Here is a 16,983-nt window from a genome sequence, read left to right on the forward strand (position 1 = left end):
CCTTTAAGCTTTTTAATTGGCTAAACATTTTATGGTTTATTCCCTTTACTTACTGTACATTTGTGGTGTGTACACACTGTAGAAGGGCGCAAACATTTGAATTTTAAATTTTAGATTGTGCGAGCTGCTCTTTCATTCCATTTTAGTTTGTCTTAATTTGTTAAAAAGAAAACAAATCACCTTTTTAGTCAATTGTCATATGGGCATTAATGTATTTTCACTAAATATTGCATTGAGTGATTAGACTTACAATTAAACATAAATTAATATATTTAGAATAATTTAAGCGTAATGACGACGACAGACAAAACAATTTCGCTACCACTAAATTTAAATATTCTCGCGCGCTTTCCTAAATACGGGGGATAACGTTGACGTTTATACGTTTTAATTAATACATGCATATTTTCTATGTAGTTCGCTTAACCGAGTTTCTTTTAATATTTAGAATGCACTTTGCAAAGAAGTAACTGTGTCTATTAAGAGAAGTTCATCACGGGAAAATATTTTCCCAGCCGTCGGATTTTCTTCATGGTGACAAAGCATTTAGAGCCGGTAACGTGTATTGCTTTGGTAAGGCTTTTATCCTCCAAAATCAAGTCGATATGCTCGATTGAGTTTAGATTATAAATATCTTTTGGTGTTTCGTTGGACTTCTTGCCGTTGGCTTTCTGGCTGCTGATGTGGATGATGCTCTGGGTGTGATTGTTGTTGTGATTGTGATTGAAGTTCCTACTAAGATTGGTATTGTTATTAAAATATTGCTCTTGTTGAAGCGTTGCTTTGGCTGCATTCAAAGTATTCATGATTTGGTCCGTGGCATTTGTGGCGTCTGCTTCCTCGTCGTACTCCTCCTTGGTTTCGGCAACGGAGAATGTGCTAGTGTTTAGGCTGAGTAAAGAATATCTCTGATCGATATGTTGGGTGGACGAGGACGACGAGGATGCTGCCTCGCTCTCCGCGTAGCATCGATGCCGCATCTCGTATTCCTGAGCCTCTGTGATGCGGTCCAGCGACTGGCTCTCGCGAATGCGCCGCCTTCTATTCGTGGAATTTCCTGTTGTAGCTGTGCTGCCATCCGCCAGCTGCCTCTCAGCGTGGGAATGCTTGTCAACATGATCCTTGTTGTGCTGTTTCCGATTTTTTTGGCTGTGAGATTTGCGATTTTCATCGGATTTGTTATTTGGCTGTAAGCGATAAATATAAGTTTAGTAGCTGTTCCACTGGTAATTATATATTAATATGCATACCTCTTTATACTGCGATTGTCCCTCTTTTTTGCCGCTTACGGAGCCGCTTTTGGAGATAAAATTACCCGCATTGCTGGCCGAGCCGGGCGGCGGATATAGCTGATCTTGCGAGTCGCTGGAGTCGTCATGCGAGTCACGACGATGCATGCGAAACCGCACTGGCGTGTCACCGACAAATTTGTTAATCTTTTTCTTGTTGCGTGTCTTGGTGTCGTCGTCTGAGGCCTCCGAGCTGCTGCAGGAGGGCGTCCGAATCTTGTTCAGCTTTGTGCGTCGGTGGGTGAGCACCGGATTCTTGCTGCTGCTAGGTAGCGGCTTGAGCTTGCCAATCTCCAGCTCCTTCAGACCACTCAGCGTGTCCTCATCGATCTTGGCACTCTTCTCCATTTGCTTGAGCTTATGGGCCAGCGTTGCGTCCACCGAGACGACAATCTTTGTACGTGAATGGCTTGGCACGCCGCTGTTTGCTATCTGTTCCCCTTTCGTTTGATTTCCGGGCTCAGAGCTGGAGCGCTCATGCATTGGCCTACTAAAGGGGGAATCTGAAAAGGCCTCGCGCCGCGACGACGACGTTACCTTCAACTCATTGCCTATCGCCGAGCATTCTGTGGCAGACTCCTCTTCGTCCTCCTCACGCACAATGCTGCACTTGCGACTGCGCTTGTCCTGTCAAAAGCACTTGCATTAATTAGATTCACTGCACTTAAAATCGATTGCTAATTGCTAATTAACTTACCGGCTTCCCACCGTCGTTGGCAAACTGAGCTGCTGGAGTCACGTTAATGCTGATGGGTACTCCTCCTTTTTGGGCTTCGGTTGGACTTGGTTTCTCAGGCACTAGCTTGCGACTCGCATCTCCCACTCTGAATATGTATATAACAGATAAAGGATCACAGTTGATTGCTATTTTAAACTCACTTAATGCTGGCATCGTTGAGAAGCTTCTGTTTTTGAGCCAGCTCTTCTCGCCGCCGTCGCAGACGTAATTCCGCCAGCAAAAAATATGTGGCTGTTATATGATTGTACTTATTTTTGTCAAGAGCTCTGTAATGACGTCACTTGGTGTTAGCAAGACAAAATTGATTTACTATTTGTTCTATTGTACTCACTGTAATATCTCTTCCTTGGACGCAATGTTTCCGTTTATCATTTTTTGTATGATAAAGGCGTGATCCTCTTCGCCCAGCTGTTCGCGGCTGACCAAAGGCAGAAAGTGCTCTGAGGTGGAGGTCGTCGAATCGGGCTCATCGATCGGCTTTAGCCAGGCCGATGAAGCAATCTCTTCCACAGTGGCCCGTTTCTTCGGATCCCGCACCAGCATTGAGGCAATCAGGTCCCGGCAATCAGTGGACACGTGCGAGGGTACCGTGTACTTACAGTCCATGATCATGGTCAGAGTTTCAGAGTCGTTGGCCTTCTCGAAAGGCGCCTGACCGCAGACCAGCATATACAGAATTACTCCCAGGGACCAAATGTCTAAACAAATCGGATAAAATGATTAACAAAGGATTATGGGACATTTTAGTTGTCTACATACCAACTGCAGGCGCATCGTATGAGTCGCCCAGCAGGATTTCTGGGGCCGAGTAGGCCAAGCTACCGCAGAAGGTTTCCAGCTTTTGGCCTGGCAAGAACTTGTTGCTAAACCCGAAGTCGGTGAGCTTGACAAGGCCCAGCTTTTCGAAAAACACCACGTTCTCCGGCTTTAGATCCCTTTGTAGGAGAATTGAATGTTACGTAAATCAGTGATCGACGCATTACGGCGTACTATCAGTTGGAGCGCGCTCTCACCTGTGAACCACGTGAAGCTGATGACAGTACGTGATAGCACGTAGGATTTGGCGGAAATACTTTCGGGCCAGTTCCTCGCTGAGCCCAGAGTCGTGCTTCATTATGTAATCGTATAGATCGCCACCATCGCCCAGCTCCAAAACCAAATACAGCTTGGTCTGGGTATCAATAACCTCGTACAGTCGCACAACATTTGGGTGCTGCACCAGTTTCATGCATCTGGAGAGGATATGTGCGGCGGGATTATTAAAAAAAAAATGTGGTTTGCTATGCTTGCTTACCGCACTTCCTGGAACAGATGCGCCTTGGACACATCGTCCAACTTGGTTTTGTCCACCACCTTGACCGCCACCTTGGCACCGGTGAACACATGCCGGGCCAACTTCACGACGGCAAAGTGTCCGGATCCCAGTGTCTCCTCCAGATCATAAAGCCCAGCGATCTTGCCGTCGCTCACCCCGCCAACGGGTTGCGTCTCCAGCGTCATGATGGCTCCTTGGCACTCTTCCAACGGCCTGCGTGTTGGGCAGGCACAACTATCCGCGATTAGCTAAAACTATAATTATAGAGTTCTATTATTTCGTACACGGGATGTTTCGCGGTACGGATATTGATGTAATAGCTAGCGGCCTGAATGGCGCTGGGCAGTTGCCCATCCCACAGAGTCACTTGCACACTCATCGGCTGCTCCCAATTAATGATTCATTTGAATGAGTCCTTTTTACATTCGATTCCCAACAGGAGCAGCGCAAAAGCAGGGCTATTACACAAGGGAATGCGGAAAGGCAGGGCCGTTTTACCTTGTACAGCGGAGGGGGAAGTCGAATCTCCGCCAGCAGATGCAGGAAAAACTATGAGGCGTCACCCATTCCGGTTTGGGTACGACTAAACCAGGCCTGTCACTGACCGCTCGAACGTCTAGCAGTTAACTCTTGGTCCTTATCACTCATGAAAACGCTTAGTTACACTTTTTGTATACACATTTTCGACTATTTTCTGCGTTTTTTCCCGAGTTTCAAATTAGTGTGGCCGAAGGTCTTAGAGTGGGGATGGCACGCCAGCGATGCTCTTAACCTAAGTATCGTATTGGAAAAAATTATGATGTATATTTATATTATTTATACCTAACATTTTACTTGGATTGGTGGGCTTTTTAAAATTTAAGCTAAGTCAACTCTAATACGCGTTCTAAATCTATTAGATGAATTATATCCGCTTGACTCACGGTTTTTTGCTTCGGTCACACTGACGGACAATACCAAAAATACCATCCGAAATCGCAAACGCCTTTTCTGCGGTCGTTTCCAATCAAAATTCTCAATTAAAATATAAAAAAACAGAATACTGGCAGCTAGGGAACTATAATGACTTTGAGTCCCAATACAAATCAGCACAATACACATGTAGAGCACCGCAACCGCACCATACACAGCAGCCAGGGCCACAAGGTAAGGTGTGGGGGGCGAATTCCGCTCCAGGCGAACAGTCGCTTTTGTAGGCATTGTTTAATGCTCGATTACATGACTTTCGATTTTCCCTCGGTCAGCTGGCGAACGGGTATGCCATGGAAGATCCAAGGAGCAGCCGATGTCACGACAAACTCTTCAGCGGATCGCTAAAATCGCTGGCACTCCGCGAGGACTCGAACACCAGTGACAGTGAGGTCACAGACACAGCAAAGGGCTCGGGCACGGGACTCGTGGGCCTGCAGAACATTGCGAACACCTGCTATATGAATTCGGCACTACAGGCACTGAGTAATTTGCCACCGATGACACACTACTTTATCAACTGCAGCGACCTTGTGGAGTACATAGCAGAGCAGAGCGCTCGTCGCTGCAAGCCCGGTGGGCTGGCCAAGAGCTATCGCCGCTTGATGCAGGACATCTGGCAGGATGTCGATGATCCCAAAGGTTCAGCCTTTCACCCTCTCTTAATCGGAAAACCCACTAAAGTTTGAGATTTTACAGAGTTTATTGCCCCTCGTGGTATTCTGTATGGCATTCGCACGGTTCATCCCATGTTTCGGGGCTATCAGCAGCACGATACCCAGGAGTTCTTGCGGTGCTTCATGGACCAGCTGCACGAGGAGCTGACAGAGCAGGTCTCAATGCTGCCACAGACGCAGAATCAGCCGCAATACCCAACACTTCAGCAGCAGCAGCCCAGCGAAACGGATGACGAAAACGATGATGAGGCAGCGCCTGCGTCCTTGTCGCCGGCATCCGAAAGCGAGTACGACACCTGTGAAAGCAGCATGTCCGAGCGATCGGCAGAGGTGCTGCTGAAGACGGAGTACTTTGTAACGCCCTGTCGGACAAATGGTTCCAACAGTGGGCTACCAGAAGGCCACTCGGTGCAATTGCAGCAACCATCGTTGCAGCATCAGCAAAAAAATGCCTCCTCCGCCGAACAGAAACCTATAGAAGCAGCGCGCTCAATAATCAGCGACGTGTTCGATGGCAAGCTTTTGTCCTCGGTGCAGTGCCTGACCTGCGATCGTGTGTCCACACGCGAGGAAACATTCCAGGACCTCTCGCTGCCCATTCCCAATCGAGATTTTCTCAACGTTCTTCACCAAACCCATAGCTTAAGCGTGCAAAGTTTGAATGCCGCTGAAACCTCCGCTAGGACCAACGAGGGCTGGCTGTCCTGGATGTGGAATATGCTGCGCTCCTGGATTTATGGACCCTCGGTGACGCTCTACGACTGCATGGCCAGTTTTTTCAGCGCGGATGAGTTGAAGGGAGACAACATGTACAGGTGAGAAGATCCTTTAGGATATATAGGCGTTTCAATCATCACTGTATGTACTTTTCAGCTGCGAACGCTGCAATAAGCTTCGGACGGGAATAAAGTACTCCCGCGTCCTCACCTTGCCAGAGGTTTTGTGTATCCACCTGAAGCGGTTTCGCAATGATCTTTCTTATAGTTCAAAAATCTCCTCGGACGTTTACTTTCCGCTGGAGGGCTTCGACATGCGGCCGTACATTCACAAGGATTGCAAGAGCGAGGTGGCCATTTACAACCTGTCGTCGGTGATTTGCCATCATGGAACAGTGGGTGGTGGCCATTATACTTGCTTCGCTCGCAATGCGCTCAACGGAAAGTGGTATGAGTTCGATGATCAGTTTGTGACGGAGGTTTCTTCAGAGGTGGTGCAGTCCTGCCAGGCGTATGTTCTGTTTTACCACAAACACAATCCCCAGATGAAGCTAGTCAGGGATGAGGCGATGACTTTGTCGACTTCACATCCCCTGTGTGATTCGGACATTCAGTTTTATATAACCAGCGAATGGCTCTCAAGATTGGCCACCTTTTCAGAACCAGGACCTATTAACAACCAGGAGATGCTGTGCCCCCATGGCGGGATTTTGCATTCCAAGGCGGACGTAATCAGCCAGATTGCGGTGCCAATTTCCCAGCCGCTATGGGACTATCTCTACCGGACTTTCGGCGGCGGACCAGCTGTGAATATAATATTCGAGTGCGAGATCTGCAAGCGGGCAGCGGAGACCCTTTCCCGTCGTCAACAATATGAACTTAACGAGTTCACAAAATACAATGGGCTGCAGAACGAATTTGATTCGACCGCCATTTATGCGATCGCAATGCCATGGCTGCGCTCCTGGCAGCAGTTTTCGCGCGGAAAAACCCACAAGGATCCGGGACCGATCACCAACGAGGGCATCGCTGCTCCCACCGAAAATGGTTCCCAAAATGGAAGTGCCACTGTGAGCTGTGTGCGATTGGGCTCGGATTATGCCCAACTGAATGCGCGCTTGTGGCGATTCCTGCATAACATCTATGGTGGTGGTCCGGAAATTATACTTCGACAGGCCCTATCAGATGAGGACGATGCCGAGGAAATAGAAATCATCGACCAAGATGATGAGTGCGACGATGATGAGGATCAGGATCTGGAAGGGGAAGAGGTAGACGAGGAGATTGCGACAGCCAGCTATCAGCACAATCATTCCGACACCGAAAGCAATTTGGGTATTCGCACTACCCCGAGTCCAAGTCTGAGTACCAGTCCCAGTCCCAGTCCAAGCCTAACCGGCACGCGTCAGCCGACGGAGGCGGAGTCGGACCTGCGACCAAATAGTCCAAAGTCCAAGGGCAGCAGGTCCAAAATGAAGGTGTCCGCCCTGCGATTGAATATGCGAAATAAGGGCAGGCGCAATCGCAGTGCGTACAACCAGTACGCCGAGATGTTTGGAGCTAAAGGTTGGAATTGGATTGATGATTATTTTTTTACACAACTTTACCTTTATTGGAATTGCAATGTTACTTTTTTTTTATCTATTTTGTAGGAAACTACAATTCCCACAGCAATTCCGAACCCGTGGTGTCTGAGAAAAATGAGAAGGATACGGACAATGACCGTACTGTTGCATTTCCGAGCGAATACAGCTTACCCATTTCGATACCATTCCAAAGCGACAATTTCCAGGTGAACGGTGTGCACGAGAAGTCACGCGACAAGGGAAAACTGCGGAATAGTTCAAAAAGCGGCAGCACTGCTGCCACCAAGGAGAACGTCACGCTGCAAAAGTTCGTGACCCTGCGCGAGGCCAATGGGCCGAGTGACGAGACTGATATTTGATCGACGGCGTCTGAGGATCGAGGAGGAGGAGGAGGAGAAGGAGGAGGATCGGGAGATGGAGAAGTTAGTGTCCCTGGCCAGAGTCACAAAACATTGACGCCTAAACGCAGGCCAAAATCCAAGTTTAGGCGTAAGCGTAAACGTCAGTAGTTTTATACCTCAGTGTTTTGTTGGGGTGGAGGCTATTTAAAGTATGTAAAAACTGTATTTATAAATTAATCGTATTGCTATCCCGGCGCCTAACCAGTAATCTGATACCAGCTACTGGCCAATGGTGATTTTGTATATAGTATGGGAGTGCTTTAATTGGTGTAACGATAGTGAATAAATCGTAAAAATCTTGGCCAAGCTGCCGCTTCTGTGTGCATCTAGGCCTTCAAACAAACAGAAGAAAATCAATCTGCGTTTTAATTTCATTACGGTTAGGGTGGCCCGCCTCGCACAGCATTGGTCCACTCAAGAGCGGTGGTCTATAAATAGTTCTAAGAGGACCGAGCGTAGAGCACGGCAGCAGATGTGATGGGATGTGTGTGTTCTGCTCATCAGCTGGCCCAGTTTATAGGAATTGAGTGAGGCGTGCGGAGGTGGATGCACATCGCGCAACTGAATGAGAGTGCGGACGAGATTCTCCCCGACTGAAAACCATCTCTTTTTGGATTGTACATCTGCCCTGCCACCATGACTCCCTGCCATGTGTGCGAGGAGCCGACGAAGAACAAGTGCTCCAACTGTAACCAGGTCTCCTACTGCAGTGTCCAGCACCAGAAGCAGGACTGGAAAGCGCACAAGCCAAGCTGTCATCCATTCAAGGTACTGCGGTACTGATATCCAAGCGAAAGGGCTCCGATGGCCCAACATAACCTCAACCCTCCTCTTACAGATCGCCCACAATGAGCAGCTGGGCCGGCATCTGGTGGCCACCCGCACCATTAAGCCATATGAGATAGTCCTTAAGGAGGCGCCTCTGGTCCGGGGACCAGCACAGATCTCCGCACCCGTTTGCCTGGGCTGTTTAAACGGCATCGAGCCGGACGATCACATCGAGTGCGAGCAGTGCGGTTGGCCGCTGTGCGGACCGGAGTGCAAGTCCCTGGATGAGCACAAGGCGGAGTGCCGTTTCACCAAAGATCGGGGTCAGAAGGTTAATGTGCAGGAGTTCGGTGGACCACATCCCCTGTACACGTGTTTGAGCACCGTAAGGTGCCTGCTGATTGGCGAAACTAGTCCGGAGAAGGCCAGCAAGTTCCAGGACCTGGAGTCACTGGAGTCCACCAGAAGGGGCTCCAACCAATGGAAGGCGGATCTGGTCAGCATCGGACAGTTTATTCCAAAGTGGGTACATAAACATTCACACATCATAATTGAATGAATCTATATAATCATAAACAATCTTATCTTATCTCTCACCGATAAAAGTACGTTAGTCTGGTTTTTGTCTGTGGTCATAAGTATTTATGATTGGCACGCTATCAAAATTATAATCTAATAACATAAAATTATTTCAGCAGGTTAAACAATATTACATTTTCGGTTATTTGAGACAGTTACATACATACAAGAGTATTTTCTTTAATGGAATATAATACTTTCAGGTTTTTTAAAACCCAGAAGTTCACAGAGGAGGAGATTATGAAAGCAGTTGGTGCTCTGCAAATAAATGGACACGAGGTGCCCACCACTGATCCTTCTCATGTAGCGGTCTTTTATACCGCCTCCTTGACGGAGAACTCCTGCCTGCCCAATCTGGCCAAGAGCTTCAACAAGAACGGACACTGCATCCTCTGGGCGCCGCGCGAGATCAAGAAGAACGCCCATCTGAGCATCTGCTACTCGGACGCCATGTGGGGCACCGCCGATCGCCAGCGCCATCTGATGCAGACAAAGCTGTTCAAGTGTGCCTGCGAGAGATGTGTGGATGTCACCGAGTTGGACACCAACTACAGCGCTATCAAGTGCGAGGATCGCCAGTGCGGCGGATTGATGCTGCCCACCAAGGCGGACGACTGGAACGGCAGTTGGCGGTGAGTCTATATTTGCCACCACCCAAGTCGTCCAGAAATGTATGTGCTTTCCTAATCTCTTCTAGCTGTCGCGAGTGCCACAAGCAGGTCCAGAAACACTATGTGGAACGCATTTTGGAACGGGCTGGCAAGGACATCCAGAGCATGGAGAAAAACGCTGAAAATGGATTAAAGTTAGTGAACTTAAATATGAGAAAAGGTTTCCCAAAAGCAAATCTTTATCCCACAGATACCTTAAGCACTACGAAAAGTGGCTGCCGCCACAGCATTTTCACATGAGTGAGATTAAAATCCTGCTCGTTCAGCTGCTGGCCAAGGATCAGAAGGAGCTAATGGTGATCCCGGACGACAAACTGCTGCTGAAGCTCAATTTCGCCAGGGAACTTGTTGAGTTGTACGAGAAACTGACGCCGTGTAAGTGTTATTGCCGATTATTACGTATACGCAGTGTTATCTCAAGTGGCTGCTGTTATCTCACTCGACAGGCGAAGTTCGCACGCTCGGCACGCTTTGCTTCGAGCTGCACTCGGCAATTGCCGAACAGACTCGTCGTGTAGCCCTTGAAACTAGCCTCTCGCCCAAGGATCGACTGGAGGAGTCCCTGTTCTATGTGGACAAGTGCGTCAACTATCTGCAATACGAGTCGGACATCTTCATCGAGGGTCACATGCTCAAGCAGGCCAAGATCAACCGCGAAGCGCTTCGCCTGGTCACCATGTCCTAGGCAACCAGATAAAACGCGAATGAAATCAGAAAGCTTGCCTATATCGAAATTGTCAATAAACTGTCATAACTGAATCCCTTGTATTGTATATAGATAATCGGTGGAAAACCGGCGTGAAATTGGCCAGTCATGTCGTCAGTCACAAGTCCAACGTCATGGGTTGGCCGACCAAATCGGTTCTATATGTACAAATATTCCCCACCGTGAGTAAGCCGTGTTGGCAATACGGACGATAAGGATAAGATGCGTGTGAGCGAGCCATGGATGGCATTTTAATTTGCTGAATGCTCTGATATTTCCCATTGCTATATAAAACTGAAAAGTATTATAATTCGTTCAATCAAAATCTTAATAACGCATTAGCTGTAACTAACTACGATATATGAATATGTATAGATATATATGTATATGATTAATCGCCGAGTATTCACAAGGCCTGATAACGATATACCTTCGATTTATCTGAGGAACGAAATTGTGGCGAACTTCACATTGACAATGCAGTTTGATTTTTTATTACCCTGCTGCTTTTGATTTCATTTGTAATTCGCTCAAACAAAACCACATTCTCTGTTATATTCGAGTCAATTCACGTAAAATCCATGTTGTTGTTATTGTTTTATTTATAAAAATGAATGAAAACATTATTCGAAGTACTGACCTAGGGTTTTGAAAATGCGATGAAGACCCCCCGTGATTTCAATCAGTCCTTTTATTTCGGTTTCATCAGATTCGGTTTCACGTGCAGCCATTAAATTCCACTTGATCACGAATTTCACAAGCAGACCAAACTCACCGTTAGTCTTAAGAATCGTATACATGTTCAATATATTGATAAACGAGCATTATCAGTTGATAAGGCTTCGCTCTGGCCCGCTGGGCATTCAAATATAAACCACCAACTGTTGCCATATTCTAATAGTCGGTTTTAGTCTGCGTTGCCATTGGGTCCTTCCCTTCTCTTCATTTCAACTGATATATATATATACATATTTATTGATATTGATATTCGCCCTTGAGTTATATATACACGATGACCGTTAAGAACGGCGATATCGTCAAGGACGATGTGAATTCGCGATCGCAGTACAAAACGAACATCGTCCTGGGCGCCAAACTAGAGGATTCGGATCGAGATCGAAAGAGCTTGTGAGTTTTGAAAAGAAAGTCCTTAAAGGACATTCAAAGTTTGAAAGCGGGAAATCTAAATTTTGTGCTGTGCCAACGAAAGAAGAAAACTCATTGTGAAATTTTGAGGAAAGTGGCTCTAATCTCAATTAATCTTGTTATTACCTATTGGCTAATAGCTAATTGAACTAATCGATACTCAAATTAATAAAACACATTATATTATTGATTGACATGTTTCTGTTGAGTGCCCAATTCCATTCAAGTTGTTCACCTTTTACAAATTTGCACTTCAACGATGACGCTGCTGAATTTTCATACGCATAATTCGGCTACTAAGTGTATTTTTATTGTGTACCCTATGCGAAGGAGTTATACGAAATATTTGAGAAGTCTTGATGAAATATCACTCATTTGCATTTTATTTATGAAAAGTTTGATCCTGAAATCAATGCTATTTTCGGGTTCATATTTTTAGACGCTTTGCTAGCTCTACAGTTTTATAACCCACATAAAAGATTATATATGTAGATTGTGTGTGAATTTGAAAGTTAGTAATCAAAATAATAAAGTGTATTTGGCCTCCGTTATAGTAATCGATCAGTTACAACTTTATCGTTCATTGATTGCCAATGAGTTAAAAAAAAAGAGAGCAGGTAATCTACCTATGTATATCATACTATAGATAGCAAGTTCGTCGGGCAAATCCGAAGCGTGGTCATTGTGTTATTGGCTGTTGCAAACCACTTCCCACGGAGAATGTTAGGTATAGATAAGGATGGCGGCGATTGGTGATTCGCAGCACTGTGGGGTTCATGGCAATGGCGTCAATGGAACCATCGAACTGATAACCATCTATGATTGGCGTGCGCGCCACCCTTTATTATTATTGCAGTGAGCCCAACAAGTCGAAAAAGAAGTCCAAGCATGACGAGGCGGATGCCAGCGATGAGGAGGATAACTCCCAGTACCAGGAGGATGTGAAGCAGGTTAGCTACTTCCAGCTCTTCCGGTATGCCACCAAAAAGGATCGAGCGCTTTATGTGATCGGACTACTGTCTGCCGTGGCCACAGGCCTGACCACTCCGGCCAACAGTTTGATCTTCGGTAATCTCGCCAATGTAAGTCCAACAATTCTGGGCCAAAATCATAGCTCTTGATCTATTTATACATCTATCTAAATATCCAAAGGACATGATTGACTTGGGTGGACTGCTTGAGAGCGGAAAATCGTATCGAGCTGACGATGCTATCTCTACTTTGCTCCTGGACAAAGTGCGGCAGTTCTCCCTGCAGAACACCTACATCGGCATCATTATGCTGGTGTGTTCCTATCTCTCGATCACCTGCTTCAACTACGCGGCCCACTCCCAGATCCTCACCATCCGCTCAAAGTTCTTCCGCTCCATTCTGCATCAGGACATGAAGTGGTACGACTTCAACCAGAGTGGCGAAGTGGCCAGCCGAATGAATGAGTAAGTGACTCAAGCCTCTTATCAAATCTTTGGTTAATCACGGAATTTTTGTCATACGTAACCATATAACAACCAGTCATACGTTTCTTATCAGTTGCTTTCAATACTACCATCTTATAAATAGTTAAGAAAATCAGAGACATGCCAATTGAATTAAATGTGGCGCCTTTTTCAGAGATCTCTCCAAAATGGAGGATGGCTTGGCCGAAAAAGTGGTCATGTTCGTCCATTACCTTGTCGCCTTCGTGGGATCTTTGGTGCTAGCCTTTGTCAAGGGCTGGCAGCTATCCTTGGTGTGCTTGACCAGTTTGCCACTAACTTTCATCGCCATGGGCCTGGTGGCCGTGGCCACATCCCGACTGGCCAAAAAGGAGGTGACCATGTATGCCGGTGCTGCCGTGGTGGCCGAAGGCGCTCTCTCCGGGATTCGAACGGTAAAGGCCTTTGAGGGCGAAGCGAAGGAGGTGGCCGCGTACAAGGAGCGTGTGGTTGCTGCCAAGATCTTGAATATCAAGAGAAATATGTTCTCGGGAATCGGATTCGGTCTGCTTTGGTTCTTCATCTACGCATCCTATGCTCTGGCCTTCTGGTATGGAGTGGGTCTGGTAATCAAGGGATACCACGATCCCGCGTATGCGAACTACGATGCTGGCACCATGATCACCGTGTTCTTCTCCGTGATGATGGGTTCCATGAATATTGGAATGGCGGCTCCCTATATCGAGGCATTTGGCATCGCGAAGGGCGCCTGCGCCAAGGTTTTCCACATTATCGAGCAGATTCCGGACATTAACCCCATTGATGGGGAGGGTAAAAAGTTAAATGAGCCCCTTACCACCATTGAGTTTAAGGACGTGGAGTTCCAGTATCCCACGCGACCGGAGATTTCCATTCTAAACAAACTGAACCTGAAGATCCATCGTGGCCAGACGGTGGCTCTTGTTGGTCCGTCCGGCTGTGGCAAATCCACCTGCATCCAACTGGTCCAACGATTTTATGATCCCCAGGCTGGTAATCTTTTGTTCAATGACACCAATCTTAAGGACCTTGACATCAACTGGTTGCGCTCTAGGATTGGAGTGGTGGGCCAGGAGCCAATCCTCTTCGGCACAACCATATACGAGAATATCAGGTACGGCCGAGAGGACGCCACTCGCGAGGAGATCGAGGCAGCAGCTGCCGCCGCCAATGCGGCCATCTTCATTAAGAAGCTACCCAAAGGATATGATACGCTGGTTGGAGAGCGAGGAGCTCAGTTGTCCGGAGGCCAGAAGCAGAGGATTGCCATTGCTCGCGCATTGATTCGTGACCCCGAGATCCTGCTGTTGGATGAAGCCACATCTGCTCTGGATACCGCCAGTGAGGCTAAGGTACAAGCTGCCCTGGAGAAAGTCAGTGCTGGAAGGACGACCATCATCGTTGCCCACCGTTTGTCCACCGTTCGTCGGGCAGACCGGATTGTGGTGATCAACAAGGGTGAGGTGGTGGAGAGTGGAACGCATCAGGAGCTGATGCAGTTGAAGGATCACTACTTTAATCTAGTAACCACTCAACTGGGTGAGGATGATGGCTCGGTCCTAAGTCCCACTGGCGATATCTACAAGAACTTTGACATCAAGGATGAAGATGAGGAAGAGATCCAAGTACTTAGCGAGGATGAGGACGAAGATGTGGTTGGCACTGACGAGAAAGATAAGAAAAAGAAAAAGAAGAAGGTCAAGGACCCCAACGAGGTGAAACCCATGTCGGAGGTGATGAATATGAACAAACCGGAATGGCTTCAGATCACAGTGGGCTGCATCTCCTCCGTGATTATGGGCTGCGCCATGCCCATCTTTGCCGTGCTCTTTGGTAGCATCCTTCAGGTTCTTTCGGTTAAGGATAATGATACATACGTTCGCGAAAACTCCAACCAGTACAGCTTGTACTTCTTGATTGCCGGCATCGTAGTGGGCATTGCCACGTTCCTACAGATTTACTTCTTCGGAATCGCCGGTGAGAGACTGACGGAACGCCTTCGTGGACTCATGTTCGAGGCCATGCTGCGCCAGGAGGTGGCCTGGTTCGATGACAAGGCGAACGGTACCGGAAGCCTTTGTGCCCGACTCTCCGGAGATGCTGCTGCAGTTCAGGGTGTAAGTTCAAATGGGATTTCGCATCTGTAGTTTACCTAATGATTTCAATGTTTCCTCAGGCCACTGGTCAACGAATTGGAACGATCATTCAATCGATCTCCACTCTGGCATTGGGCATTGGCTTGTCCATGTATTACGAGTGGAGTCTGGGATTGGTGGCCCTTGCCTTCACGCCCTTCATCCTGATCGCCTTCTACATGCAGCGTACTCTAATGGCAAAGGAGAACATGGGCTCCGCCAAGACCATGGAAAACTGCACGAAGCTGGCCGTCGAAGTGGTTTCCAATATTCGTACTGTAGCTTCTCTGGGTCGTGAGGAAATGTTCCACCAGAACTACATTGGCATGCTGATTCCAGCTGTAGCGGTAGGCTCTATATAGTATTCCTTTTAATTTGTTAATTCATTTCCAATATCGTCCCTATAGATTTCCAAGAGAAATACCCACTTCCGAGGATTGGTCTACGGTCTCGCCCGTTCCCTGATGTTCTTTGCCTATGCTGCTTGCATGTATTATGGAACATGGTGCGTGATTCACCGCGGAATTTTGTTTGGAGATGTGTTCAAGTAAGTGACGAAATAACACACTTAACTTGAAAGATTTCCTAACATCTTCCCCTCTCTTTTAGAGTATCCCAAGCCCTGATCATGGGCACAGCTTCCATTGCCAATGCATTGGCCTTTGCTCCCAATATGCAGAAGGGAGTTTCGGCAGCCAAGACCATCTTTACGTTCCTCCGCCGCCAGCCGTCGATTGTGGACCGACCGGGAGTGTCTCGCGATCCTTGGCATAGCGAGGGATATGTTCGCTTCGACAAAGTGAAGTTCAGCTATCCCACACGCAATGAGATTCAGGTACTCAAGGGTCTGGAGCTGGCAGTGAGCAAGGGTCAGAAGATCGCCCTAGTGGGTCCATCGGGCTGTGGCAAGTCCACGTGCATCCAGCTGATACAGCGATTCTATGAAGTAGACGAGGGAGCTACTCTTATAGATGAGCGTGATGTGCGCGATGTTTCTATGACCAATCTGCGCAACCAGTTGGGTATCGTGTCACAGGAACCCATTCTTTTCGATCGCACAATCCGAGAGAATATTTCCTACGGTGACAATGCCAGGAACGTTACTGATCAGGATATCATCTCGGCGTGCAAAAAGTCCAATATCCACGAGTTCATCGCTAACCTGCCCTTGGTAAGAGCCTCTATCTTGACTTATATATTGTAGTACTTTTGTAATAGTACCTTATCCCTTAGGGTTATGATACGAGAATGGGCGAGAAGGGTGCTCAGTTGTCCGGAGGTCAGAAGCAGCGCATAGCTATTGCACGAGCCCTAATCCGGAATCCCAAAATCATGCTGCTTGACGAGGCCACTTCTGCCTTGGACGCTGAAAGTGAAAAGGTTGGAGCACACAGATTCCTGTCCTATAAAGGACTTCCGTATTCATTTCTTTATTCTTCTTCAGGTTGTCCAAGATGCACTCGATGCCGCCTCTGAGGGACGTACCACAATCAGTATAGCCCACCGACTCTCCACCGTTGTCCACTCCGACGTGATCTTCGTCTTCGAGAACGGAGTGGTGTGTGAAGCTGGAGACCACAAGCAACTGCTTGCGAATCGGGGTCTCTACTACACGCTCTACAAACTTCAGAGCGGAGCCATGTAGAATGATCTTTATAGGTTTAGCCAATCAACTAGCTTAGTGAATTGCGAACAACATCGTCAACTATTTGTACAAAAACTCCATAGTTAAGTTAACATAAGATTATTTATCCCCGCTTATTGTTTAATGTCTAAAGGAATTTAAACATGAATTTTAATTAGAAATTCAAGTCAATAGTCTAGAGAAATAA

At 47.3% G+C, this 16,983-nt stretch overlaps 4 protein-coding genes across 4 annotated transcripts; 3 read left to right on the plus strand and 1 right to left on the minus strand.

Moving 5' to 3' along the window:
• Window positions 1–188: 188 nt before the first annotated feature.
• On the minus strand, window positions 189–4,072 carry LOC117135476 (SNF-related serine/threonine-protein kinase). Its single transcript, XM_033295691.1, has 9 exons — window positions 3,842–4,072; window positions 3,323–3,597; window positions 3,042–3,260; window positions 2,788–2,963; window positions 2,360–2,726; window positions 2,169–2,294; window positions 1,987–2,113; window positions 1,251–1,916; window positions 189–1,187 (listed from the first exon to the last, which is right to left on the minus strand). The coding sequence occupies exons 2-9, from the start codon at window positions 3,526–3,528 to the stop codon at window positions 480–482; spliced, it is 2,595 nt and encodes an 864-aa protein (XP_033151582.1). The 5' UTR covers window positions 3,529–3,597; window positions 3,842–4,072; the 3' UTR covers window positions 189–479.
• Window positions 4,073–4,299: 227 nt separating this feature from the next.
• LOC117135475 (ubiquitin carboxyl-terminal hydrolase 20) lies at window positions 4,300–8,045 on the plus strand. Its single transcript, XM_033295690.1, has 5 exons — window positions 4,300–4,489; window positions 4,588–4,954; window positions 5,012–5,804; window positions 5,863–7,271; window positions 7,358–8,045. Exons 1-5 carry the CDS (start codon window positions 4,406–4,408, stop codon window positions 7,648–7,650), a joined length of 2,946 nt encoding a protein of 981 aa, XP_033151581.1. The 5' UTR covers window positions 4,300–4,405; the 3' UTR covers window positions 7,651–8,045.
• An 89-nt stretch (window positions 8,046–8,134) lies between these two features.
• LOC117135477 (SET domain-containing protein SmydA-8) lies at window positions 8,135–10,469 on the plus strand. The gene is made up of 6 exons (XM_033295692.1): window positions 8,135–8,460; window positions 8,531–8,982; window positions 9,243–9,671; window positions 9,737–9,844; window positions 9,901–10,085; window positions 10,157–10,469. Exons 1-6 carry the CDS (start codon window positions 8,329–8,331, stop codon window positions 10,393–10,395), a joined length of 1,545 nt encoding a protein of 514 aa, XP_033151583.1. The 5' UTR covers window positions 8,135–8,328; the 3' UTR covers window positions 10,396–10,469.
• Window positions 10,470–11,332: 863 nt separating this feature from the next.
• On the plus strand, window positions 11,333–16,983 carry LOC117136472 (ATP-dependent translocase ABCB1). Its single transcript, XM_033297403.1, has 9 exons — window positions 11,333–11,544; window positions 12,419–12,644; window positions 12,715–12,998; window positions 13,174–15,133; window positions 15,193–15,498; window positions 15,559–15,698; window positions 15,761–16,322; window positions 16,385–16,531; window positions 16,596–16,983. The coding sequence occupies exons 1-9, from the start codon at window positions 11,429–11,431 to the stop codon at window positions 16,794–16,796; spliced, it is 3,942 nt and encodes a 1,313-aa protein (XP_033153294.1). The 5' UTR covers window positions 11,333–11,428; the 3' UTR covers window positions 16,797–16,983.

This window comes from Drosophila mauritiana, chromosome 2R (assembly GCF_004382145.1).
Source record: "Drosophila mauritiana strain mau12 chromosome 2R, ASM438214v1, whole genome shotgun sequence".
NCBI lineage: Eukaryota > Metazoa > Arthropoda > Insecta > Diptera > Drosophilidae > Drosophila > Drosophila mauritiana.